Source organism: Camponotus floridanus, unplaced genomic scaffold (genome assembly GCF_003227725.1).
Source record: "Camponotus floridanus strain SB8 unplaced genomic scaffold, Cflo_v7.5 scaffold1, whole genome shotgun sequence".
Lineage (NCBI taxonomy): Eukaryota > Metazoa > Arthropoda > Insecta > Hymenoptera > Formicidae > Camponotus > Camponotus floridanus.
In genome coordinates this window covers 5,652,120-5,679,525 of record NW_020229214.1, presented here as the reverse complement: position 1 = coordinate 5,679,525, position 27,406 = coordinate 5,652,120, and the positions used below count along the sequence as shown (strand labels likewise).

The following is a 27,406-nucleotide window of genomic DNA, read 5'->3' as shown; positions in this document are numbered from 1 at the left end:
CACCGATCGCAATTTGCAAGCAATATTATCCAGGTATGTAATTTCAATAATTATATCTGTCAACTTTGTAAAAATAAAACAGCCGGATTTAGTAAACATAACCTCTCTCCTCGCATTCGTTCTCTATAATATTTTTAATATCTATATATTATCTATATATTATTTATTTAATATCTATATATTATCTGTATATTTTTAAAAAAATCTTCAATTATGAGTCTCGATATTAATATCGATGTATATCTCTTTTCTCCAATATAATTTATTGTAATAAAATTTCTGTATACAAGAAGTATATGAAGTTTTTTAGTTAAATTTTGCATGGTATAAAGTTAATTATAAGTGTTTATTAATTTGTATAAAGAAACACAACAAAATTCTTCAATGTTTTGTTTTAGGATTAAGATTATGGGAGATACCAGTAGCAGAATATCGGACGGCTAAACTACCATGGATGAAAAAAACCCCACCTTATCAAACAGAAGTGCAGGAATGGGATGAAGAGAAAGACAAAATATGCGCTGGTTGTTAACATAAATTATTATATTTATATTATTATATTGTTAACATAAATTATTATATTTTAAGTTATTATATTTTTATATATATAAAAATTTATATGATTTATATATTCTTTCTTAGATTTCTTTAGGATAAATCTTAATTGGATGGTATTTTATTTATTTTTATTTTTTTTTATTAACAGATGTAACAAATGAAATTAATAATCAAATAGCAATGGATAAGACTGGTCGAATGTTTGCGGTTGTACAAGTATGTGGAAAACAGTTTAAAGTGACAGAAAATGACATTATTATTATTGAGGGATTCTGGCCACCAAATATAGGCGATCATCTAAAACTGGAGAAGGTATTGCTCGTCGGCAGCACCGATTTCACTCTTGTAGGAAGGCCAATCTTAAATAGAGAATTGGCCTCAGTCGATGTGACAGTTATAGAGAAAACTCTTTCCCACACAAAAACTCGCTTTAGGTTTCGAAAGAGGAAACAATATCGCCGTATAAATTGTAAGATATTTAAAGTAATGAAAGTTTGCTATTTAAAAATTTTGCTGTTTATATTAATACACTTAATTTCTTTTCTTTCAGTTTGCAGAATACAGCATACAATGCTACGTATTAACTGCATAAATATAAATGGAAACATCGACGAAAAGAAAGAAGTAGAAGGATTAGACAGAGTGTATTAATAATATAATATGTATGCATATATATATATATATATATAAATAAAAAAAATATACAAATATTATATATCTTCTATATTAAGAAAAAAAGGTAAAGATTATTTAATCTAAATTATATGTCAAATCAAAAATGCTATGAAAAACTAGTTTGAAAAAATAGGATATGTTCTTTTTCCATGAATTTTAAAATATTTATTTTATACAATTTTTTATTTGTATAAAAAGTTTCAAGTTTCTCTTATTTAGTCTTATTTAATCTTATTTAGTAGTCTTATTTAGAGAGTCTTATTTAATTTCTCTTATACAGTTTCTATATTTTTTTCCTGAAATTACTTTTCATTTACTATAATTAAAATGGCAATCAATTTTTTATATAAACTTCTAAGATATAATTATATAAACTAAGATTCCTTTATGATCTGTCAATTCATCGTTCATGTAAAAACATATCCATGTGATTCCGTCGAATAGACGATCCCTTGTAATTTTTCATTGACATTTCATGGAAAATGTGCGCCCGCAGACGCGCGACATCTAGTATACGCTAGAATGGAGTGAAGGGAAATCAATGTTACTAGAATGTCACGTGTATCTGTACACGATTTTCACTTGTGTGCCTGCCCCCTCCACTATGTTGCCAGTTGCCAGCGTATCCATATCCATTCTGGCATGACTGAGAGAAATAAGTGGAGGTGGAAGAAATTGCCAAAGCAGTGACAAGGACAACGTCGCGCGGTGCGGTCGATATTTCTCTTACTCCGTCGATCGGCAATTATTGCTGCCGATCTCTTGTCACAGCTGGACTCACATACTCCGTTCGGAGAGATAATTTCTCTCACGGAATTTTTGCAAATCGCGTGAAAATATTTTTCATCATCGGCACAAACTCCGAACACTAAAATTTTCAATCCGTATCTACGGCGCCTTAGAAAGAACGGGAATTTTGTAAGTTAGTAGACTTGGAATCGTTGTCGAAAGAATAGAAAGTGGCCTGGACGAGATTTCCGATCGTATTTGTAAATTGGTTTTAAGGACACGTCATTTTTCTAAATACTTTTCACCAAGCTGGATCAATTTGTTTTATTGAAATAAATCGAAGAAAAAGTTCCATGGAAATTATTTCAACTTATATTGGAATATATATATATATATATATATATATATATATATATATATATTCCAATATAAGTTAAAATAATTTCCATGGAACTTTTTAAATATATATATATATATATATATATATATATATATATATATATAACGAAAAATGATGTATATATACATATATAATAGAACATAGATATACATATATCTACAGGATGTTTGATAAAGAATTAACACACATCATTTCTCGTTAATCTTATATAAAGTTTGGGGATAATTTAATTGTCACATACGCATATGATAGCTGCTGAAGTGCGCTTCTGTCAAATTACATATACGTGCGAATTTCACGTGGAAAAAAATCGATTAAAGATTTTTTAGATTTTAAAATTTTATTGTAAACATATGCATAATTACGACATTTATCTTTGTACAGTAGAATTTCCTTATATTTAGTCTCATTTCCTTAAATTTAATCTCGTTAATTTTAATCTTGTATATCCTTTCACACCTATTTTTATAAACATCACATTTTTATAAATATAATCGGTCGCATCTCTTCATGTAACAATGGTTCGTTAGATGATTGTACACGCATCTGTACTGATTTACATTTAACATTTAACTTTAAAAATGAGAAGAATTATTTAGTTCTGTAAATTACTCAATTATTTCTTCAGCTTCAGAATTAGAATCAGACAAGAAAAGCAGTTTTGCGATATCCGATAATTTTTCTTTTCCAGGAATTTACCGCTCTTTTCTCTACAGAATTAAAATTAATGAAATTCTACGGTATTTTTTACCTCAACTATATACAACAGAAATTTATCAGCGAAATGTTATCTCAGAAGATTATTTGATTTGTTTTTCAAATGACAATATATTAATCAGCAAATTGAACAATTGATTAACTAGATAAATTTCATGCTTATATATTTTTTGAAGTTATCCCGTATTATCCTATTTCATCCAGATTCTGCCGAATCCTTACAAAACATCCAGAAATAGTTTCAAAGTTCTTGCCGAACGGATTTGACAAAAAACGATTTTGAAAAATGGCAGGAAAAAGGAAAACTAAGAAGACGAAGAAGCAGAAGAAGATCATAGACGAATATCAATTACGCAGAGATCTAAGAGAACAGATGAAGATGATGGAAACCGCGGATCTAGTGCAAGAAACTGTGATACATGCGAAGGACCAGACACAATACTCTGAAGATATTAGAATCGGTGGTATAGAGGGGTAAGTTTGATTCATATAATCAATCAAACATTAATGTATACGCATACACAAGATACACCCTGAAATTAATTAAAATAATTGGAACAAAAAATCATGTGATCAATTATTCACGACATACTAAAAGTCTTCGCGATATATTAAAAGATTGTGATTCGTAACAATGTTTTTATAATATTATCAAATCATTTGGGTACTTACAAGGGAAGTTTGGCAAGTCAAAAATTCGAAAAAATCTGAAACTTGGCATAATTTTAGAGTAATATATTCTAATAACGAAACCATTTTTTATTAATGCTAAAAAGCGGGTTTAGGGGCATAATCAACCGCTAGAAAATCAATTTTTGCGTTCCGAAGCGAATATCATCGAAACGAATAGAAATATAAAAGATTTCTATGTTCAAACAAATGTTCTATGGCCTTAAATATACTTTATAATTGCGTACTTGGATTTTTTAAAAATGATAAAATTTTTTCAAATACCCCACCACTCAATATTTTTTATATTTTGAAAACATTTTTAAATTATATATATTTTAAAGCTAATGTGTTACGCCAAATTCAACCATGAATATTACAATTATGTTGCGGAAATTAGTTCTTGAGAAATAAAATAAAGACGCATGCTACTTGCCTACTACTTACATATTTGTTCGCTGTTTCATAATGACTTATCTTTTTTTTTTGTTTCGCAATACATGATAGCAGTACTAAATTCCGCAACATCAATTTCCATAAGTTTTAAAATATATATAATTTAAAAATATTTTCAAAATATAAAAAATATTGAGTGGTGGGGGTATTTTGAAAAATTTTATCATTTTTTAAAAATCCAAGTACGCAATTGTAAAGTACATTTAAAGTCATAAAACATTTGTTTAAACAAGAAACTTTTATATTTCTATTCGTTTCAATGATATTCGCTTCGGAACGCAAAAATCGATTTTCTAGCAATTGATTATACTCTTAAACCCGTTTTTTAGCACCAACAAAAAATAGTTTCGTTATTAGGATATATTACTCTAAAATTATGCCAAGTTTCAGATTTTTTTGAATTTTCGACTTGCCGAACTTCCCTTGTTAGCTTCCCCTTCAGAGTAAATCTTCCAGGTACTCAACACCTTCACCAATGTCAAGATGTATCCGTTGGGAGGGTTATATTATTTAATTTTGTGTAATATAATTTATAATTTATCTTATAAATAAAAGATTACATCTATACATCATATACATCGAATACATCGTATTTTAACATAAGTAAATAAATATGCAAGTTAAAAATTAAAAATAAATATTTACAGATTTTAATATTCGAAAATATAATTAGATTTGCTGATTGTTCACATGATAGATTTCGATCGAACAAATCTCGAGAAATAAACAATATCGTAAAAAATGAGCGCTCAACATCATGTAAAGTAAATGAATTCATTACCGCTACGACATATTTAAAGCGATATAAAATGAATTTACACAAATTTATTTCTGTCGTTTGTATTTGAAATTAATTATTAATTAAGCAAATGATATATTATTGCTTTCATTATTTTAATTTGCACGTTTAATTTAATTATTTTAATTGATCTTTGACTGATCGTTTTATTATATGATTGCAATCCGAATGACAAATTACATTTAAATCGCAAAAAAATATAAAATGTCCAAATATACATATTTGATTCCAAATGTCGACAGAGAGACTCAATTACTGTCCGTAAAGATTGCAACGAAACAATAATTTATAATTTTTATCTTGTTTCCTTGATTCTTATTTAACATAAATGATCACATGATATACACGTTTCGACAAAGGCCATCGCGATATATTCGATCGTGATAGTGCAAAATATTTACCAAAAGTTTATTATTCGTTAGTATAATGATAATAACGTCTTATTTTTTTAATGTTTATTGCGATCGCGCTTTGATAAGGAATTCCACAATATTTCAGAATATCTCTGCACTAATACAGAATATACAGAATCTATCTGCATCTGCAATTTTTCGCTTCGTTTGATTGATAACAATTGTATGTCTTAATAATAATTTTTAGACGAGAAAAATGATAACTAAATAACATATGACAATTATTTAATTTGTTGCCTCGAAATATTTAATATTTTAGAAATTTAATAATTAATATAAATTTAAATTGAATAGTTTCCTATCTTTTTGCATTTTAAATTAATTTCAATAATTAAGTCAGTACCACAAAGTTTAATGTTTATTTGAAAAATATAATTTATTTTAATTTGATAATAATATTTAAAATAATATTTATGTATCAATATGATGTTATTATTATATTAAATTTTCATATTCCAAGGAGACATTATCTTATCGTCACAATTATCAACACGATTATACAAATTTAAAACACCCGTTTCCACTTATGTTGAGAAACAAAAAAACATATATAGGGGGTTTCTTAATAAATGCGAAAAATTTTAGGAGATCATATTATTTGTTGAAAAAGGGGGTTTTTCATTCATATAAACATGTACTCCTACTGATTTATTTAGAAACTCTTTTATTTCTTTTATTTTTTTCATAAAATCAGTAGTTATTAAGAAAAAAATAAAATACGTTATCGTGTAACACGATGCTAAATAGCATATATTTCAAATTACGAGAAGTTAAATTTTAAAATAAAAATAAAATTAGAGTAAATGTTGAGAATTGATTTTATAATTTGCAATAAAAAGTAATTTCTATAATGAGATAAATATGTGCAATTGATATCAATCATAAGAATTGGTGACATTTAATATTTATTGAGAGTCGCAAGCTTAACTTTGATGAGTCACATGCATCTGCTTAAACGACAGCTATTAATACGTATTTTTATTCACTAGGATTGAGTCATTCATAATAAGAAAAAATATAAATGATCACCCTATCACGTAGAGTGATAAAAAATGGGAGGGAAGATAGATTTAGAGAAAGAATATTTAATTTTTGCTGAGAGAGAGAGAAAGAAAATAGTCAATTAGTATTTGCAAACTACTTTATGTCTAAGAGATATGTATATACATAGAAAATACTAATTAACATAATTTTCAGAGGTGGGACTCATTCTACACTTGTAATAATCGATGGAAAAGGTACGCGACTAACGGAAATTGAAGGACCGCTAACTAATCCTTGGGTAATTAAAAATTTTTTTTAATTATATAAAATTAACTATTTATTTTATTTTTAAAGTATTGTATGAATCTAGTTAAAAACAAATTATGAATTTCGATGAGACACGCGAAAAAGAACGGAAAATTTAAAATTTTTTAAAGTTGAACTCGTAGCGTTTTCAAGATAAAAGATTATGTATAATTAAACAAATATAATTTTGCTCTTACTAGAAAATATTCATTTGAAAAATTTGTTTCTCCTAGGCAATTGGCATAGATGAGACAGCTGCCAGACTTAGCGCGATGATCGAGAAGGGTAAACAAACATTAAATATACCAGAATCCGTCCCTTTAGATTGCGTAGTGAGTTTATATAGATAATTATATAGATAATTATTTTTATTACTATTATACTAAAATGTATACTTTTTAATTATGAATATAAATAAAATGATAATAGTGAAGTAAGCGTGCCATAATGATGATTTCGAAATAAACGAGCTTTCATTTTATTATACTTTTTTAATCTGTTTCCAAATTTTAAATCTTTGATTATATTTGAAATCGACGTGTTTTAACATTGAAATGTTTTGCAAAAAAAAATTATTTGACAGGGGTTCAGTTTAAGTGGTTGTAAGGAGGAATCTACTGATCGTCAGCTCAAGGAAACTTTCCTACAAAAATATCCACACTCTGCTAAGGATTGTGTAATCACCTCGGATGCTGTTGGTGCTCTCCGAACTGGCTTGGAATCAGGCGGAATTGTATTAATTAGTGGAACTGGTAGTAATGGTATGCTCATCAATCCCGATGGAGAGATTCTCGGATGCGGAGGCTGGGGACATATGTTGGGCGATGAGGGAGGTGGTACGTATTTTTAGTGGTATTCTTACTGTAAAAACAATAGGAATGTGAAAAAAATAAATAAATTTCAAAATTAACCGTTTTAAATCAACAAATAGCCTTACTTTAATTAATCTTTATTTTATAAATAAAAAATTTTTGAATATAATTTTATTTCTTTCAGAATTCTCCGAGTATAGTTAAAAATTTTTTAAATAAATTAAATGAGTTTTCTCTCTTTTGTTAAAATGTAATATTATTATCTACAATTAACATTGGCTTATCAGTTATTTCTTTTTTATGATTCTGATTAGTTATTTAAATCTTTATCTCTTCTTTGGAAAAGTTAAGATATTTTTTGACATACTTATCTTTATATACAATAAAGTAATGATAAAATCTATTGTTCCTATATCACTAGTATCCCAGTACAACAGATAAGCTTATTTATCTTTCTCTTTTTTTTATTTTTCTATTTTAAAAACATTTAACAATTGTGTATTGCTTTGTATTTGAGGGCATTTATTTTAGAGTCATGCTTAATAATTATAATAATAATAAATTTTTAAATGAAATCTATTATAGAAATAAACATTGCCATATATATTAGGCTTACAATTAGGCTTATCTTAAATGTTGATAAATTTAAAGTTAAATTTACAATTAAATTATATGCTACAATTATTCACTTTCTCTTGTTCATTTGACAAGCTTACTGGATCGCCCACCGTGCCTGCAAATATGTATATGATGATATCGATGGTTTCACGGAGGCACCGGAATCCATAAACTATCTATGGTCGGCGATCAGAAAATATTTCAACATAATCGATAGACGCGGTATATTACCATATCTTTATACGAATTTCGACAAGAGCATCATCGCAGGTTTCACCAAAGAGATTGCGATCGGTTGCGAGAAGGACGATCCATTATGCCTGAGGATTTTTGAAGAAGCTGGATGTGTATTGGCAAAGCACGTTAATGTTCTCTGGAAAAAGGCGCACAATGTTAGTGCTTTAATTTCAATAATTAAATGATTCATTTTTCATATGCAAAATTTTACAATGATTTCATCAAATAAAATTGATTTACTAACAATTTGTTCAATTTTTCCTATCAGGATCTTAAGTTGGCTCATGGCGGAATAAAAGTGATCTGCGTCGGATCTGTGTGGGAATCATGGAAATTCATGAAGAATGGTTTCGTGAATGAAATTCATAACAGACATATTGTGAACGAGTTGAGTCTATTGCGGTTAACGACAACGTCGGCGTTAGGCGCGTGCTACCTGGCCGCGGAGAAAATCAATTGTTCATTCGTCAAACCATACGACAGCAACGTCGAAATCTTCTTCCATTATAAGCGCGATAATTATCCGGCGTGAATAATTAAACGTAAACGATAGAATTTAAAAAATAATAATTTTTATAAATAAATAATTTATATTATATTAAAGAATATTTTTATTCAACGTTGAAACAAACGCTTATTTATCTACAAATATCGTCCAGAAATGACAAGTAAATTATCTCTTAATAATTGATAATTTAAAGGACTCAAATTTTTAACTGATGATTACACACATAGCAAATAAATATAAGATAACACATACATAATACATACACAAATAGTAGATAAATAATATATGATAAATAATGATAAAGAAATCTATAAAAATATGTTAATAAAAATATCGATTTAATGTACACACAAACATATATATATATATATATATATATATATATATATATATATATATATTTAAAAAAAACAGTATAATAAATCATGTGAATATAAATTTTTCTCAGATAATTTTTTTACACTAAAACTAAAACAAATTTTTTTACACATAATATATTAAAGATGAATTTGTCTCTCTTCAAAACTTCATAGTATACAAAGAATGGGATTGAAAGCAATCTGGGATACGGCATGGGGCTGCATATTCTGGATCCTCTCTCTAATCATTAAAATTGTGTTATATTTATTTATATCTCTCTTCAGCCTAATAATTTTAGGAGGTTGTGCTTTTGCAATAATAATCCTTATTTTATATGCTCTTGACCTTCTACCAATGAACGAACACAGATGATTAATGGATCCGAAAATGTCGCGTATCTAGTAAGTACGGTAAGTGACGTAATAATTATCATTGTCATAAATTTAACAGATTATATAATATGAAAAAAACTTTATTTGGAGATCCCAAGGAATTCATTGTCAACATGAAATTACATATGGCACGTAATATATCTTTGAAAAATATATTTATATCAGGATGTATCACAATATTTATCTCATGTACATTGCAACAGTAACATGCGTACACACAACACTTGCACACAAATATCATAATATTCCTCTTATTCCGTTTATAGCTAAAATTTATAATCACCACAATTCATAGTCAGATTTGCATTGAAATCTCATTTTCTCAATACATCCTTTAAAGCACAAACTTTTAACAACACTTATAATTTTATATGTACATAATATAGATTTGTGAGAATTCACAGGCCTTGTCATATAAATAACGTATAATTATTTAAAATGTAAAATTTGACATTTTTAAAAAAAATATATATTTTTAATATAGATTTAACTATCCCCCGAGAAAAAACATGTGTCAAACAGCCACCTAGGAATTATTATGCTGTCGTTGTACACTTATTCTCAGTATGCGAAGAGAATGATATAAAATTTAAAGGATATTCTGTGGAATATGTTTACTGATATAACATTACATATCTAATATGAAGCGAAATATTGCTATCATTAAATATGATATTTTTACCCCATTCTTAGCATTCAATCAACATTATATTTCAAATTGATCTGCAATGAGAACTATTAAATTGTCATTCATATTGTTATCACTACTTTTCACTTATCATCATGAGATGTCTACATTATATATTTGCTTGATTTTTTCTGTTGTAATTTCTACACATTCTTGATACTGTATCAAACTATTTTTATATTCTCTATATCTTTTATATGTGTATGAAGTCTTTTTGTTCCATCACGCAAATATTTAAAATTGTATTGCTATGTATATTTATACAGAGGCAGAGAAATTCAATTTTACTTATCATAATCAGATTTGTGTGAATTTTTGCAACAATGATACTACTATCAATTTTTTACTTACAATACTATTACAAATATATTTTAGCAAGAATGCAGTTTTCTTAGTTTTTTAGTTTGTTTTCTTATTATATAAACAAAATGAAAATGCATGACTCTATAAATTAATCATCAGTGCTTTAAGTCGAATATTTCTATAAGCAGTGGCTCTACACTGGATGGATTGACATTTAAATAAACTCCCACAACTTCGTCATTTAATTTATGGAGTTCAGAAATCTTCTGTATTAACTTGAGAAATGTGGACTTGGCTTCACAACCAGGATAAACACTTTCCAGATATCGTCTGAGAAGATAATAGTATGAATTCTAGAAAAAAGAAAAATATTGCAGTGAAAAATGTGATTCAAACGCGAAATCTTTTAAATTTTGCTTTATATTTCAAGAAATATAAAAAAATCTACTAATATTTTATAAACTGTAAGAATTCACAGGCCTTAATTATTGACTTTTGTTTTAAAAAACTCAATCATATATATTTATTGTGATACATAGATGCCTCAAAATTCTAGGAGAGTCATAGAGAGATTGTTTTATAAATTATGAACACCTACAGTACGCTATAAATAATCGCATCATAAATTGATGCAAGCATTTTCGAACTTGAAGATTTTACTGACCTGCTCCAATTTAATAACATCACTATGCACGACCCTCGGTCTATCGGGAGTAAACAAAGTGATAGCGCTTAAAATTAGAATAATGTTTTCATCCCGCCATCGGGGATCGAATGTTCTAACGAATCTAGCGTGCTCGGCATACAAATTTCCCTTTGCTTCCTTCAAAACGTCAACTTTGATATTGGACATACTCTCTTGGCTATGAGGTATTTTCCACATATCTTTATCTGGATCATAATTAATGGCTGATCTTAGAATCAACATTTCCGTACAACCGCCTTTCAGTAAAGCTAACTGATCCTCTTGACACATATTTTTGAAGGCGTTTATTTTCTTGGACATCTTTATCAAGCGTCTAATCGCTATCGCTGTTAAATTTATAACATCCAATAACATTGGATCAGATTGTCCAGAATTATTCTGCAAATAGATATTTCTCATTATATACCTTATTCATCTGTATTAAATGCAATTCTACATAAAAAATCTAAAATTTCAAAAGAAGTAAGATTATACCTTAAATTTACATTCTTCGCCAACCAAATTTGTTATGTCATCATCTAGTGGAGCTAATAATGCTTTATTGGCAACTATCAGTTCGTTTAATTTCGCTCTTTCGGAATCATTCAATTCTCTACTGATTTGATTACCCCCGAAACTAGAAAATGCTGAATATTCCAACTTGATGGCTTCGCATAAGATAGACTCTATAGAATTGGCAGCGATAGGTATTCTGAAACAAATATCCAACTTTAATAATAAGTTTCATAGCATTTTGTAAATATAATATTAATATATATTGAATATAGTCTTATACCTTTGAACATCTTGAAGAATATCTCTGGTAACATCGGCTGTATTTTTATTCCAATCTGTACTTATGCTAGGTTCTACATTTTGATTTTTGCATTCATCCGTGTTAGGATTAATTAAACCTGTCAGGATCGGATTTTCGACGTGACTACTTTTGGATTTTGGCGTATATCTGGTAATATTGCTCGAGCTATCATTATTCCGCGAAGTTTCTTTCTGAAACTGACTTCCTGTTTTGTTGTCACCACGCCTGTTACTCGCATCAGTTGCATCATTTTCCTCTAAAAATTGTATGATATGCGGATCCGTTGCCAAACACGTGGCCATATCAGGGTCCGTCATAATCTTCATTACTACCCTTTGATCCTGAAGTATCTTGGCGATTAAATTTGGATTATTGACGAATTTTGTAAACAGATTGGGATTTTGCTTGAACTTGGCGACTAAATTATTTCCGCTCGAACACATCTCCTTCGGTTTCTGACATATTGTTATGTCTTCCTTCACGAGTTGTGCTTGTGAACTCGAATCAGGTCGACTCGTTCCACTATTCGATGCACAATCAACGTACACCAAGGAATTTTGCTCGTTGCTTTGCTCAAATTTGGAGTAATTGGCCGTATTTTCGTCAAACGAAGGACTGTAACTCGACAATTCGCTATTAACATTTACAAATTCGGGACTTAATTCTAGCGAATTTTGCTCGTATTCCGCTGAATTTGATGGTGTATTCTTATTATTTCCTGTATCAGGAGGTGCCATATTGAAATCGGTGAATGATTTCACGCGGCTACAAATAAACAATTTTGATTCAGTTTTTATTGATTCTTATTTTGTTTTCTATTATACAAAATTGATTGTACCTTGCAAGATTAGGCTTCGAACCATGAGTGGAATCCTTCAGCATGTCCAACGTCTTCGTTTCAGCGATATTCGTACTCTCCGGTGGACTCGAAGGACTAGGTACACTAGCTGCTGTCACTGGGCTCATACTCTCGACAACATTCTGCCTGTTACCGTCTAGATCTGTGTATTTTCTGTCTGATTCCCAAAAATACGTCTCTGTTGATGCGACTGAATTAACCGATACCGATGTGTCTTCAAACGTACAGTCATCTACAGAATCTTTTTTGATCTTTGATGCTTTGGCATTATCGGATTGAGATCGTTTTGTCGCGCGATTTTTCTCGATCTTCTTACGCTTTAGGACTTTGTCCTCTTCAGACATAATATAATCCTTGCGCATACCAATACTGAAGCATTTGTCCAAACGGCATTTTTGACAAAAGCGTCTGGTTACAGGTGTAATGTTACAGTTTTGCGTAAAAGGGCATCTAAAGTCCTACAAAGAGAATATATATATATATATATATATATATATATATATATATATTTAATATCATTTAAAATATTCAATTCACACAATTTTATATACTTACTATGACAATACTATTATAAATTGAAAAATTTTGCATAAATAAGAGAACTCTTTATAACGATATGTTTTTACTCATTTTGATTAATCTTATGAATAAAGTATCACAATCTTTTCTATTAAATAAATGGAAAGTTTCAAGAAAATTGAAAACATCAATATCTTATCTAACATTCTTAACAGTTCTTCAATCAAAACTTCAAGTAAGAATCCAGCTTTAAATCTAAAAGCAATCAATTATACATAATTGCGAGGCTCAATAATAGTAGCCTCATGTTTTTGACATCTTTTATAAGAATTAGATCCAAATTCAAAGTTTCTCATGTTAGAACTGATGTAAGATCGAGATCAATTTCTTCTTAAGAAAAACTCATTGGAAGAGAGCGCAGAAGTTACAAACAAAGAGCTCAGTGCAACAGTCTGTTTCGTTCCTTTAAAAACTTGAAAAGAATTAGATTTATAAATTGAAGCTTTCTCCCATTAATTATAATCAATCTTTCCAAGTCTCTCCGAGGAGATCGGAACAATTTGTTGGGACTCCAACAGGAGTCGAGACGGAGGAGTGAAAATTCACCTTATTCTTCAGCGCGTTCCTCCTGAAGAAGGCCTTGCAGCTCTCGCAGGAGACGGCGTTGAAGTTGTAGCCGAGCGCGCGGTCGCCGCAGACACCGCAGATCTTGGTGGCCTCCCTCGCCGGCTGTTCATCGTCCATTGCTCCTGGGGCGGCGTTCTGGCGAGCGGCGATTAGCACGTCTTATCTAACACACAGGCGGAGTAACATCGTTCTCCTGTATCTCTCACTCGCTCACCCGTCCCGAACGCGCGATTAATTGCGCTTTCGCCGTGATTCACGTCAACATTGTTTATCTGTATTCGTGGACAGTTCGCCTGGGGACCGAGTCGCGACTATTTATCGCCCGCGGCATCACCATCGTCATCATCATCATCTCTTTCTCACCGCAACCTCACGACGACCTCCTCACCGCGTCCAACGCCCCTTCGCGGGGATCCGCGCGTACAAAAGCTCCTTAAGTGACCACCAGATCGTGTTCAATTGACGGCTCGGTCAATTGGCGACAGTTGACGAGGCGCGATGCGCGTACAAATTCGTCGTAAAACCCGTTCATACCGCAGTCCCTCTCCCTCCCCCCCCCGCCGCTTACTTGTCACTCGCCCCGTCACCTTCCGTTAGCGAGAAGATGGAGATACTACGACGTCGCGATGTAACTAGAGATCGCGCTCTCTCGTCCACGTGACCACAAAGAGAATTCCCGCGCGTGTCCACGTGGCTTCAAACGCATTTGGGAGAAGATTAATAAAATTGTGCGATGAATTCCAAATCGATTTCTGTCCCTATCTGCTAACGTTATCGAAGCGTCGATATAGAATATATATTCTTCGGATATTGAATTAATTTCAGAATTTTTGCTGAACTTTGAGCATTGTTATATGTATATCGAAAATTTGCAATAAACGATGCAATATTTCGCTAAAATCGACTGCGAATTAGTTAGGCTCTGCTGATTTTTAAATTAGGATCGTGATTCCATGTATGTGATAAATTAACAGATATAACATTAGGAGCGACTGAATTTTTACGTTAATGAACAAAAATTATCAATATTTGTGATATTTTAATCGGTCACTCGATAATCGATTATAATCATAATTTTCCAATAATTTCTTTGTAATAGAAACTTTTTACTAACAAATGTACTATATCTCGTTTACTATAAATGTCTTCTTTTCGAGCTTATTCAAGCTTTAAATAATTTGATTAAATATATATTGAGCTGTTACATATTGTGTGTGCTGAAGACAACATTAAAATATAAAACGAGAAAAATATTAACAAACTTACAATATATATCATTATGTAACAAAATATTCGATTTGATCTTTATCAATTAATAGTTTGATTCAAAGAGCAGCCACATAATTACAATTGCAATCGTCGTGAGAACAAAATTTGCATATTACACAACAAATGCAGGATCGATTATAAAATTACTTTTACATTGCACAGAGATTAAATTTGCATTGCTGGAGACAGCTGGAGATGTCGCGGTCATGACTTTGGAAATCACTTATCAATTTGATTGGCCGGTCAGTCGACATTATCACTTCTATTCTCAGCGCGTATAAGATAACCATATTGAGATATACATATGTGCGTATTATGATTCATGTTTACAAAATTAAATCACGCATAAACTTGATTAACGCAGCTAAAAGGGAAAAAGCGCAACTGAGAAATATAAACATATCTCGCATAAGGAGAAAGCGATAAGATTCATAAATTGTGTGTTTCATGGGTATGTGTGAGAAAAAACGAATCTCTCCTCCTAAAAAAAAAAATTTAATTAAGTTTTACAATATATGTATACATATCATCACATTGATCCTTTGATGCCAAAAGGCTCATAAAGATAATTTAAATGGATCACTAGTCCATTTGATGTCATAGTTTAAAAAACGATATATTAACTACAATTTTTGTGAACATAAATACTGATATAGAAGACATATAACAATATATAATAATATCTTTATTTGCTTAAAGATATATTCTGTTCTATCATATAAGATTATTTATTATTCTCTTAAAACTATAAATCAGCCATAAATATATGTCCTACATTAATAAAAGATTGAGATATTTGTATATTTATATATATACATATATATTAAAAAATACGTATATATTTTCCGCAAGAGAGATCCATTGCTCAATAATCGAGCTTATTCATATCACTTTATCAAAGGCACACATAATTGTTAAAAAAAAATCGTAGACGAATAGAGATTGAACCAGAAAATTTGCTTTAGCAAGAAGAATAATAATGTCTTGCACAAAATGCAATTAACATCGATTTAAATATATATTATTTTATATATATTATTTTAAATTTTGCATTTTAAATATAAAGACACTAAAGAGGCACTGTGTAAAATTTTGTTTATCAATTCATTGATCGACCTATCTACGATTTGGAGATTGTTGCGACGTCTTATAAATGTTTGCCCGGCAGTGTTAACATATGTATAAAATTCTTATACATATCGAGATTATTGAGAAGTATTTCTTGTTCCCATTTACATCAAGATTGATCATAGCGGAAATTATTTTGGTGGAGTGTCAGTCAATCTCGTGCTTCCAATCTGCACACCGCCGCTGTAGAGCATCAGTTCCTCCTTCAAGTAAAACGCCACGATCTCGTCGATCGTCGAAAAAGACAGCTCATTCACTTTCGCAGAGCCCAGTGCGTATCTACACAATTTAAAAAATACTTTTCATATCGAACTTTATTAATGAGTTTATAAAAAGTAGTTTTTCCATACAAGTTATTTTTTCATATTTTCTTCTTATTAATGAAATAGATAAAAATAAGCAGGACTGTTAATTGTCCAATCCTATAAAATGTTGATCACATAAGAATTTATATTCAATCATTTAAGAGAGGAAAGGAAATTAATATAATATTTATCTCATATATAACACATGAGACTAATAAGAAATTATAGTCCAGTACTTGTGAGTAGACGAAATATATACGGACAAAAGATATTTTACAAAGTGATTAAGTTCAATAACCAAAATGTATACCTATTGTCAGTTCTCTTTCTAACTGGAACATTGTAAACCCTATCTTTATACCAAAGCACCAAGGCTAAGGGATTGCCAATGTTTGTTGTCGATGGTCTTAATAAAAAATATCCATCTTGTGGGTTACTGTAAGTACCTTCTGAAAACAGAGTATTATATATATTTAATAGTTACTTCACAACACAAATTATTTGAACTTTTATATCTTTCCATAAGAAAAATATCTTGATAAAAAAGATTTCTAGTTTTATGATACTCATATTTAAATTAAATATGCAATTTTACATAGATGCAGAATGTTTTGTAACCACAGCAATTTTTCTTAATATTAATAATTCGATCTTTACTAAAGTTTAAAATCAATTTTTTTCGTAGCAACGAGAAAATTAATTTTTCATTATTAAATATAGCTTTTATTTGCAAAAATTGTCTAATACATACGTTCTTCGATGAGCGCAGCCGCCTGTTCTCTCGTTACATTATGATACCACGATTTGTCTACTAAAGATTGTTTATCGGGCGGCGGCGGTAGCGGTCGCGTGGCTCTCTCGGTTGACAGCGAAGTGTTACTGTCAGCATGAGGTACTGTGGCTGATTTTTTATCCGGTGATCGTTCTGTAAATATGTAAGAAAATCAAGATTAATATATATATATATAAATGAATGTTATAAATTAATATAATATATCAATCTTTTCAATAGCTATTTATCAATAAATTTTTACATTCATTAAAAAATCATTCTAAACATTTTATATGTAATCGAAATACAATATTACAAATTGATGTAAAAAGAAATATAATTCAATATCATAATATTATAAAAATATTAATTTGTAAATAAGAGAAAGAGATGCGCTCGATAAAATATATAATCCTAAATTGTTATGTAGAGATCATTTTTCTTTTATTAAAACACATAGCTCGCGTTACTAACTTGCTAAGTTAAGTCGAGCTTGCGTAAGGGCTGCTTGTGTTAAACATTCTGAGAGACTTGCTTGCCGGCGTATCGCTGTATTAAGCGACATATTCCGCTTCGTATCGCTCATTAAACTTGCCATTATCGCGAATTCGTCACGTATTCCTCGGCGGATCGCGAATATGTCTATCGAGAGTACAAAATCGTATAATATATCGTCACTGAATTTTTTTATAATTAATAATTACAACTGTCGTCTGACAATAATATTATATCGCAACTATCACAAAATTCGAATGTAAATAAATTTTTTGGTTTTATTTAATCAATGTTTATCCTTCCGAATTTGTGATTTTATTAAAACACACAACTGCAAGCCTCTGGAGCCACGCTAATCTGAGGAACGCGATGCAATCATCGCAAAGATCTTGACGAAACTGAGATTTAACTCTCTAGGGGTGAGCCCTTTAAAGGTCTATTTACACATATCCATGATGTGTCAGTATTGTACCAGTGCCGTGTCAGTAACATCCATGATGTATCAGTGATGATTATTTACATATATCCGTATAGTTTGATTAATTTGAACTCAGTTATTTTTGAGAATAACTTATAGACAATAAATTAGCAATAATTGCTATAATTTTGGATGAAGAAAAAACAAATGAGACGAAGAAACGGAAGTAGATGCACGAAGTCATAGACTTGGATGCAAATAAAATATTATATTAAGTATAATTGTATTGTAAAACTTTGCCTTAAAATTACACAATGAATATAATATTTCACTTTCATCCAAATCTATGAATTGATCCAAGAAAAGTAATCTGCTTCATATCAAATACTTTATAAGTAAATTTACTGATCGCTATAATGTATCCGTGAAAAAACAAAAATAACGTTTGCAATAAATACAATATCACTGTGGATACTGAACTAAGACTGATCGATTCAAATACAATGCTGCATCGGATGTGTGTGAACACATCCATCCAAAAATAAAGGAACAACATTTATTATCACCGATAGAAAATTACGGAACTGAATAGATACGGCACTTACACGTCACAAATATGTGTAAACAGACCTTAAATCATCGCAAAACAAGAAGAGCGTTGGTCAATCCGTTGGTCTCTCGGCATGAGACATAGATGTATCCGAATAGCACATTTAAGAATATCTTCCATAAATTCGATCCAAAGAATCAATGATTTTTTATAAACAACAAAGAAAACCTGATAAAAAGAAAATGAAATTTTCAGTATGGTCTAGTATTTTTATAAAATGATGAAATTATTCTATTACAATTCTTTATCAACTTGTACTAATTCTTTATAAGGAACAAAAATGACAAAAACAACAATCATCAATAATATGACTGATTATCAAAATGGGCAAGAAAGATTAAAATCATGTATAATTTTTCTTATTCTAAACATCATAAAAATGCTAAGTATGTGTTTCCAGATTGGATATAACACACATATTTAATAAGTTAACATAAAATTTCTATATAAATCTTCTCATAAAAAAATATTAATTAATAAGAATTAATAAAAAGTATTAATTATAATAACATTAATTTACTATTAGATAAATATTTTGTACATAAATATTTTAAATATTTGAATAATAAATTATATTGTAACATATACATACATTATGATATTAAAAATTGATATATGTGAAAAGTAGAGAAAGGAAAGGATTCATTTCTCAAATCTATTCCCGTCTCTCAACAGAGTTCGACGACCTTCAATGAATCAAAAAGGAACAGATGTTCTATTAATGTACACTCATGTGTCCACACATAATCTCATATCGTATCAAAGTAAATACAATATATCACCGAATAATGCGTTATTCAATCCTTTTATATGTACCTGGCGGATCAGGTGGCTGTGAATAACAACACGTAGACAGACCTCTCTTGATTCGCACTATCATATCGGCGACTTCATCGACTAGACGTATTCCTAGACCGCCTAAGAGCTGTTTGCTCAGTCGCAGATAAAAACAGGAACACATTCCATTACCTGGTTTCGTTCTTTATCTTTCTTTTAACGATTACCGTTATCATATCCTTCCCACGTGGGCTTTATCTTCTGATACATCTGAATCGTTGAAAACAGTGTATTCGGTATAAAAATTTATATTCCAGTTTATCCTTATGTTTTGTTTCTTTTTCTCATAAAATTCTGTAAGAGATATAAATATATTATACCAATCATGAATGCAATATTTGTTTTTCCGTTTGCCGCGACACTTCACCGATGAAATCGATTCTATTTCTTTTCATTCATCGAAAATCAGTCGAAAATCTCTCGCGATTTATTTCTTCGATCTCTTCAGAAACCTTTTATTCATATCGATGAAAGGTCTCGCTCCAACTGCCGCATATGAAAAATACTGCGAGCATCATGAGAAATTGTGACAATGTCGATAACATATTGCGACAGCAATGAAACACTGTTTGAATCTATTGCTTGATATCCAACAATTTATGAGAATCGTGCATCAATGATGGTGGTCGGTTCGCAACTACACGCGATATCGTGGCAATGCGCATCAGGTTGCTTGAGAACCAACGATAAGCAACATTTGCCAAACACATGTTCGTGAGAAGTTCCTACAAGTGATTCTGCACTTGTCATAAGCCCATAGCAACTTGCACTTTTTTCATTCATTGGACCGCATGTTTAGCAATGTCTAGTTTCGTTTAAATATTCATCTATTTGATAGATAGCATAGAACTAATCATGTCCGTGCAAATAGTTGGTATGTTCTAATTGCTTCTCGTTCTTCCCTTCTTTGAGTAGAGTAACAGTATCCAATAGAAATAGTTCCAATCCATTTTAAAATTAATAAATTTTTTAAATCAATAATAGTAAGAATTTGATGTAATAAATAATATATCCAATATATTCAATAATTAAGATTATACATATTACATTATGTAATATTTTCTAATAATTGCACATGGCAGATTATAAGGTGTGATATAAAGTTATCATAATGCTAAAAATAACACATACCTTGGTGTTTCTCCAATCTGATACTATTAGGAGGAGTCGATAGAGTTGGCGACAATTTGGCGGGTAAAGGAGGCGGTTCTTGTTGAACATTGTTTGTCCTTTGAATAGGGCTCAAGTAACCATTATCCTCCGGCTAATGTGATGGCAATATCATAAATAAATCACCAAGTCTTTCTCACAATTAATTACAATTCCAAAGTTGTATTTATCGAGAAAAACTCACCGTTTCCGTAATAGATTCATAAATCTCGTAGTCCTCTCCCTCTTCCTCGTGGCTCGTGGCACTGGGCGGTTTATAAACGCTCTCGATCGATCCCTGACGACCGCTGTGCAACGATTGCTTGCTATCGACCCGCGAAATCTGCTGTACTTGCTCAATGATGTTCTCGTCGAATGTTTCATATTCATCCTCGCTCTCCTCCGTTCGCGCCGGCAAATTCGCCACGAGATCGAAATTTCTTATGGTGGCCGGTGGTGGTTTCGGTAATTCCTTATCGGATCCTTTCTTGGTATCCACAGACGTGTAGTCCTTATTTTTTTTAGGCTCTGGCGGTGGTGGCACGGTCATCCTCCCTAGAGACACATATGATTCATAATATATACTCAGACATCGCCATTTGTTTAATTCTTTCGTTGCAAAGGAATTCGAGCAATGCAATATTTATTAACATCATGTTATTATCGATAAGAGAATTGCGCGCGATCTATGCAGAAAGGATTAATACGTAAACGCAACATGTTAATTTGCTCAACTAACTTTGCGTTTTTCTTTGATCATTAGGAATGTGTTGGTGCGTCTTCGGCGCATTATGTAGAAAGGATTTCTGCGGAAGCCTTTTGCCAGAATCTGTTATTGGGATTTTTCGCGATGACAGTGCCTCAGGTTTCGGGCCAATCGCTGGTTTTTTTGTCGGTTGGTTGTTCCTGTGCTTCAACTCCTCCTTCAGTTTCTCGGCTAAACTTTTGTCTAACTGGCTGTGCAACCTCGAGATATTTCTTGTCGGCGGTAATTTTGTCTCCTGGAAATTCGCATATATATTTTCTTCTTCATCTTGACAGGAAGATTCGCAATTGGCATAAGTCTCTTCCTCCTTCGGTTGTGTTATTTTCTTCGACGATCGCATCGGTATCCTACTAATCGGTATCCTATTATTCTGCAAAAACAGAGTCTGTTTATTTTTAATTAGACTCGGTTTTATAGTTTCTTGCGTATCATCAAAGGAACTGATTTCTTCCGTCGCTTCATCATCAAAATCGGTTCCCCAGGAACCGCTGTCGCTCAAGTGATCATCGTTCTGTTGCGCTTCTATAATTTTATTCGATAGATATCTTTCCGGAAATTTATTCAGTTCTTGCACAAAAGTCCATAATTTTCTGCAACAAATTTATTTTTAATATTAATAATTGACTAAAAATAAAAAAAACTTTATAATAAATTGTTAACTATTGTTAACTGTTTTTATGACAGAAGAATAAATTATAATAAGTAGTATTTTGCATGAAATATGATGCAATATTAAATCGTAACGCGGCTACAGTGAAATGATCAAACGCAACCTACGCGGTAAAATTATGCACAACATGCAGTCATCGAGTAATCAAATAGTCGCGCGAAACAAATATTCTCGCGAACAAAACTCTTACAATGGTATCTTTATAAAATATAAAGTTCAAATTATTAGCCACGTAATACATTCTTGGTTTCATCATTGATATGTCAGCAGATTTTTTAGCAGAAATTTATTTCGAGAAGCACTAACAGATTTTTCAAAAAATATAAAATAATTTAATAAAAAAACAAGACAATGTGTAATTATAAAAAATAATGTGTAATTATAAAAAATAATGTGTAATTATAAAAAAAACCGTTGCTTCTTGTATGACGCGATACTTTTCATTTACCTGACATTACACGAACACAACGAGCTATTGGCATATTGAATAATCAGATACCGTTAAGAATATGCTATGAGAAGCACGAGACATGATTCCACGAAGAGAAGTAGAAAGAACAGAAGGAATATACATATAGTTTAATGCGGACAGAAATAAAGCTGTTCTCTCACCCTATCTGCGGACGCGTGAGGTCACTCTTCCAGAGAGCCAGCTTCCCATCCGTCAAGTGCTGGAATAATTACAATTAATTAAGGCACAGTTAAGAGCGCACGCGCCGCCCTCGGTCCCCTCGAAATATTGCTATTGTAACCGGAAAAAAGCAACCGGCAGCGCGTTATCAATGGAAGTGAACAGATAATTATTGCTGGTGTGTCAACGTGTACTCTCTTATTACAATCGAGTCAGCGATTTCGAAAACATATTAGGCGGATGACATATATGCTTTTAATAACTCATTTTTTCTTTCAATCGTAAAGAGAATGTATAAATAAATTATGTAAAAATGGAAATATGTGTGTAAAATATGATAAATACACGTAGCTATAATTTAAAAATCTTCTAGATCAAAATATATTTATTTAAAAAATTAAATAATTAGTTAAGCAATTAGTCTGAATATTAGTTTGAATGATATAATAATCAATGTGCAAAAAAATCGCATGTATTATTTATAGTGGAAAAAAGTTATTTTAATTATAGTTAATATAGCTTTCTTGGTTGACCAAATTGACCGATTACGTCGCGAATGACGTGAAACGCGAGATTCTACTATAGCTCCATTTTTAGAACACCCTGTACATTCGGAGCGACTCAGGGGTCATCGACAGGAACACCAGTGAGGCATCGCGAGCCAACAAATGAGACGTAACCGGGAAATCGCTCGCGCTCCGACGTCTTTGTAATAATAATTCACTTACTAGTAACTCATCGCCGTCGATTTGCCGTTTCATCACTGCGTTGCAACATTCTTCTAGTCCGTTCTGTAAAACGGGGAATATTTTTAGTCGACAGGATGTGTATGGTGCGCTGATAACATGTAAACACATACATATAAAGAAGTTGATATCTCTCACGTGTTAAGAAAGAATGTGCGTGACAATTGATAAAAAAAAAAGGAAACGAGTTATTAGTAATGATGTGTCAGCAGAAACTTAATATTTAGATATCACTTTATTTTCCTCACTAATTTTCAAAAGTCACATGTGAAAGATATTACACGTCAACTAAAATCTCTAAAACAATATTATATAATATTGTTGATTTATTTATCGAGCTTAATAAATATTTTCTTCTCGGTGTAACAAAAGTGAGATAAACTAAAATCTTAAGACTAGGATACACATATTTTTTATTTTGGATTTAAGATATTTTTAAATATGTGTCTATCTTTATCTTTCTTTCTAAATGAATAAAGACAGGCATCTATTTAAGTCTCGCTTAAGGCTAAAATAATGTTAGTGCAATCGGGTCTTAATAAGACAAAATTAAACAATGGTCGTTTAAACAATTGTATAAATAATTGTTTTAGAGATTTGATGCATTTTTAATGTATAATTTTCTCGTGCCTCCAAAAAATAAGTAAGGAAAATAAAATAATTAAGAAACGATAGAGTCGAAAAGTGATATTTAATCGCGATGCTGAAGAATTCGAGAAAGTTACGTAGAATCCGGAGCGTGCACGAAGAAATGCAAACGTCCCTTTCGCCGGCCGCGTTTTCGGAAAATAAGTCTCTTTAACTCTCGATAACAACCGGAACAAACTGCTTTCTTTATATTATAATACAAACATTACATTATAATTAAAATATATTATATAAAATTAGATTTTTATATATTCATGTATCAAAAAATTTTTTTAATATATATGTATAATCCCCTCTTATAATTATATATTTTAAAATTTTTATATTAAAGTATAACTGTCTAGTAATTATATATTATTTTATAGCGAGAGGAAATTACAAGATGCTTTTAAATATCTCGTTATAATTTAAAACTTATTAAAAACAGAGGTACGTTAAATTTTTCACCCAAAAATTGATCACTAATTGCGGCTCAGCTCCTATTTTCTGTACGTAAAATAAATATATTGCAATGAATTGAATAATAAATAGATCCCTACTTTGAAGAATAAATAAAAAGAAAAAGTGACGTGAAGGAAAATGTAGAGACTGCACATTAGAAGGACGAGGATGAAAGCTGGAAATCTTAGAAATCCTGGAAATCGTCCGCGCTTTTTCGTCAGTTCGACGTTCTCCTGACTATAACACGCTACGCTATAAATACACGCACGTCGCGCAATTTATCGTTAATACACGCACGTGCGTCTCGCGTCTTTCGTGCCGTCTCTAGGTGTTCCCAGGCATTCACCGCGGTACGCCAGTCAGTGGTCGCCGTGAAATTGTCCTTGTTTACACTCTACATTCTCTAAAAAAATTCTGCGTATTTTTTCGTGCTCTTCTATTTATGTTGCTCGTCTTGCGCGTAGATATTATGTTTGAACCTTGTCAAAGATTACAAAGTGTACGATAACAATGTACCTAGATGAAGGATGTAACATGTCGTGATAAGACGCGTGATCATCGATTATGACTCATGACGCTACGAACTTGGCTCACCTTGCGCAGCAGGCGCAGCACCTCTTCCGTGTCCCAGGCGGAGATGTCGTCGAGGGCTTCGCTCCGCGACGGCCTCTTGGACATTGCAGCCGAGAGGAGGAAAAAAAAAGGGGAAAAAAACCGTCGCACGTGCACGTTCGCCGCCTGGCGGCATCTGTATCGGCTGTTTTTGCGGCCGTGCACAACCGTCTGACAGACAGCCCCCCCATCGTTCCTCCTCCCATCCTCCTGGCAGCCACCACCCTCGCGAGAGTTGACGGCCATCCGCGCGATTGGTCACTTTCCCATCGTGCACCTGAGCGCCAGGTCTCGGATTAGACGAGAAGCTCACATTTCACATTCCTACAAAAACGATAATCTATGTCACCGTTACAAATTTTCCATAAAATTGCAATAAAATGCTTTATGCTTTATTTTATGATTTATGTAAAGGATATTCCATCCACTTACTTTAATCTCGATGACAGATTTATTGATCTATCTAGAACCGATTTTTTCTTTAATAAAGATATGGAATTGAATATAATATGGAATTTAATATAGAATAAATAGAATGTTAATTTATAGGAGTTAATTGTCGAAAAATTAAATTTTGTCTTGTAGCATTTACATATTATTTTTTTTCAACTACTGAAAACAAAGAAAAAAAGAACCAGTTATGTACTATATTATTATTATATTATGATCTCTAACATTAAGAAATTATTTTAAATTATTAATATTCATGAAAGAATAATTCGTATAACATCTTAATCTTTTATAATAACATCTTAATCTTTTATAATAAAAACTCGAACTATATATATATATATATATATAAATATATATATATATACAGGGTGTCCCAAAACTCATAATCAATCTTTCAAACAGATTCCTGGGATCATCTGAAGATGATTTATCCTCAACGAAAATGTCGAGGCACTAATAATTTTCGAATTATAAGTGATTGAAAATAAGGGGTTTTTCGTAAACTAAGCTTTGTAGAAATAAAATATTAACAAAACCACATTCTTCGATTAATTTTAAATAGAGTTTAATTTAGTTGAGTTTTAATTTAAGGCTTAATTGCAAAGATATATGATGACAAAAATTGGGAACATGCAAAAAATGATGGCCTTCATCGACATTTTCGCTGACGAAAAATCTTCTCCAAATGATCCCAGGAATATGTCTTTGAAAGATTGATTATGAGTTTTGGGACACCCTGTATATATATATATATATATATATATATATATATATATATATACATATATATATACATATATATATACATATATATATATATATATATATATATATATATATATATATATGTAGTTTCATAAAATGAAATTAAATATATAATCCTGGACAAAATTAATGCATAATTTTTTTCACTTTTTTTTTAAATTTTTCGTTAAAATTTAAATATCAACTTTTAAAGAAAAAGTGAAAAAAATATGCGTCAATTTTGTGCAGGAATATATATGTAGTTTCATAAAATAAAATTAAATAACATAAAATACATTTCATATAATACTCACAATTAATATAGAAATAAAAGAGATATACGAGATATACTCGTATATTCATTTTATTCCAAAACTTTAAGTTCATTAAACTTAACCTATAATTTAAGAAATCTCCATTTTAAATGAAATTTTATATTTGGCACATATAAATTTTTGACAGATGATGAATGCGATTTAACCTCAAGTATTGCGAATAATTGTGGCAAACATTTCCTCTCTAATCTCCGTTAAATTCTTTCACATCTCAAGATTCATATTCCTCTCGTCTCCCTCCACGAG

The 27,406-nt window shown here is 31.0% G+C and overlaps 4 protein-coding genes across 7 annotated transcripts in view; 2 read left to right on the top strand and 2 right to left on the bottom strand.

Annotated features, from left to right (window-relative positions):
• The window catches only part of LOC105254703 (39S ribosomal protein L21, mitochondrial), a 1,531-nt gene extending 277 nt beyond the window's left edge, over positions 1-1,254 (top strand). The window contains exons 1-4 of the mRNA XM_011263540.3: positions 1-33; positions 399-524; positions 707-1,027; positions 1,109-1,254. The exon at positions 1-33 is cut by the window's left edge and continues 277 nt beyond it. Of these exons, the coding sequence (XP_011261842.1) occupies positions 1-33; positions 399-524; positions 707-1,027; positions 1,109-1,209 (581 nt within the window). The 3' untranslated portion in view covers positions 1,210-1,254. The remainder of the gene's footprint in view (positions 34-398; positions 525-706; positions 1,028-1,108) is intronic.
• Positions 1,255-1,900: 646 nt separating this feature from the next.
• On the top strand, positions 1,901-8,948 carry LOC105254702 (N-acetyl-D-glucosamine kinase). 3 transcript variants are annotated; one of them, XM_025406670.1, is made up of 7 exons: positions 1,901-2,151; positions 3,284-3,553; positions 6,614-6,698; positions 6,940-7,038; positions 7,290-7,542; positions 8,230-8,528; positions 8,642-8,948. In XM_025406670.1, the coding sequence occupies exons 2-7, from the start codon at positions 3,366-3,368 to the stop codon at positions 8,903-8,905; spliced, it is 1,188 nt and encodes a 395-aa protein (XP_025262455.1). In that variant the 5' UTR covers positions 1,901-2,151; positions 3,284-3,365; the 3' UTR covers positions 8,906-8,948. The 3 variants fall into 3 exon arrangements, with proteins under 3 accessions (XP_025262455.1, XP_019884143.2, XP_025262539.1); XM_020028584.2 differs by having other exon boundaries at positions 1,902-2,151; positions 3,373-3,553; XM_025406754.1 differs by having other exon boundaries at positions 1,902-2,155; positions 3,373-3,553.
• Positions 8,949-9,696: 748 nt separating this feature from the next.
• Positions 9,697-14,728, bottom strand: LOC105254701 (nuclear hormone receptor HR96). Its single transcript, XM_011263538.2, has 6 exons — positions 14,111-14,728; positions 12,965-13,443; positions 12,106-12,891; positions 11,805-12,021; positions 11,289-11,708; positions 9,697-10,977 (listed from the first exon to the last, which is right to left on the bottom strand). Exons 1-6 carry the CDS (start codon positions 14,246-14,248, stop codon positions 10,780-10,782), a joined length of 2,238 nt encoding a protein of 745 aa, XP_011261840.1. The 5' UTR covers positions 14,249-14,728; the 3' UTR covers positions 9,697-10,779.
• Positions 14,729-16,443: 1,715 nt separating this feature from the next.
• Positions 16,444-25,980, bottom strand: LOC105254700 (lymphocyte cytosolic protein 2). Of its 2 annotated transcripts, none has more exons than XM_025405952.1 (10): positions 25,611-25,980; positions 23,910-23,972; positions 23,163-23,221; positions 21,854-22,470; positions 21,320-21,669; positions 21,097-21,229; positions 18,080-18,247; positions 17,585-17,758; positions 17,144-17,282; positions 16,444-16,807 (listed from the first exon to the last, which is right to left on the bottom strand). In XM_025405952.1, the coding sequence occupies exons 1-10, from the start codon at positions 25,872-25,874 to the stop codon at positions 16,660-16,662; spliced, it is 2,115 nt and encodes a 704-aa protein (XP_025261737.1). In that variant the 5' UTR covers positions 25,875-25,980; the 3' UTR covers positions 16,444-16,659. The 2 variants fall into 2 exon arrangements, with proteins under 2 accessions (XP_025261737.1, XP_025261741.1); XM_025405956.1 differs by having other exon boundaries at positions 17,144-17,279.
• Positions 25,981-27,406: the final 1,426 nt, after the last annotated feature.

Bases quoted from the DNA above. Each gene is read 5' to 3' on its own strand.
- LOC105254702 (XM_025406670.1), top strand. From the start codon at position 3,366: ATGGCAGGAAAAAGGAAAACTAAGAAGACGAAGAAGCAGAAGAAGATC. The intron at 6,699-6,939 runs GTAATTAAAAAT...TGTTTCTCCTAG, and splicing joins GACCGCTAACTAATCCTTGG to GCAATTGGCATAGATGAGAC. The intron at 7,543-8,229 runs GTACGTATTTTT...TCATTTGACAAG, and splicing joins GTTGGGCGATGAGGGAGGTG to CTTACTGGATCGCCCACCGT.
- LOC105254701 (XM_011263538.2), bottom strand. From the start codon at position 14,248: ATGGACGATGAACAGCCGGCGAGGGAGGCCACCAAGATCTGCGGTGTC. The intron at 12,022-12,105 runs GTATAAGACTAT...TATTTGTTTCAG, and splicing joins ATTCTTCAAGATGTTCAAAG to AATACCTATCGCTGCCAATT. The intron at 10,978-11,288 runs GTCAGTAAAATC...TCTTTTTTCTAG, and splicing joins ATGTTATTAAATTGGAGCAG to AATTCATACTATTATCTTCT.
- LOC105254700 (XM_025405952.1), bottom strand. From the start codon at position 25,874: ATGGCCGTCAACTCTCGCGAGGGTGGTGGCTGCCAGGAGGATGGGAGG. The intron at 23,222-23,909 runs GTAAGTGAATTA...TAATTATTCCAG, and splicing joins TCGACGGCGATGAGTTACTA to CACTTGACGGATGGGAAGCT. The intron at 17,759-18,079 runs GTTAGTAACGCG...ACATATTTACAG, and splicing joins AGCTCGACTTAACTTAGCAA to AACGATCACCGGATAAAAAA.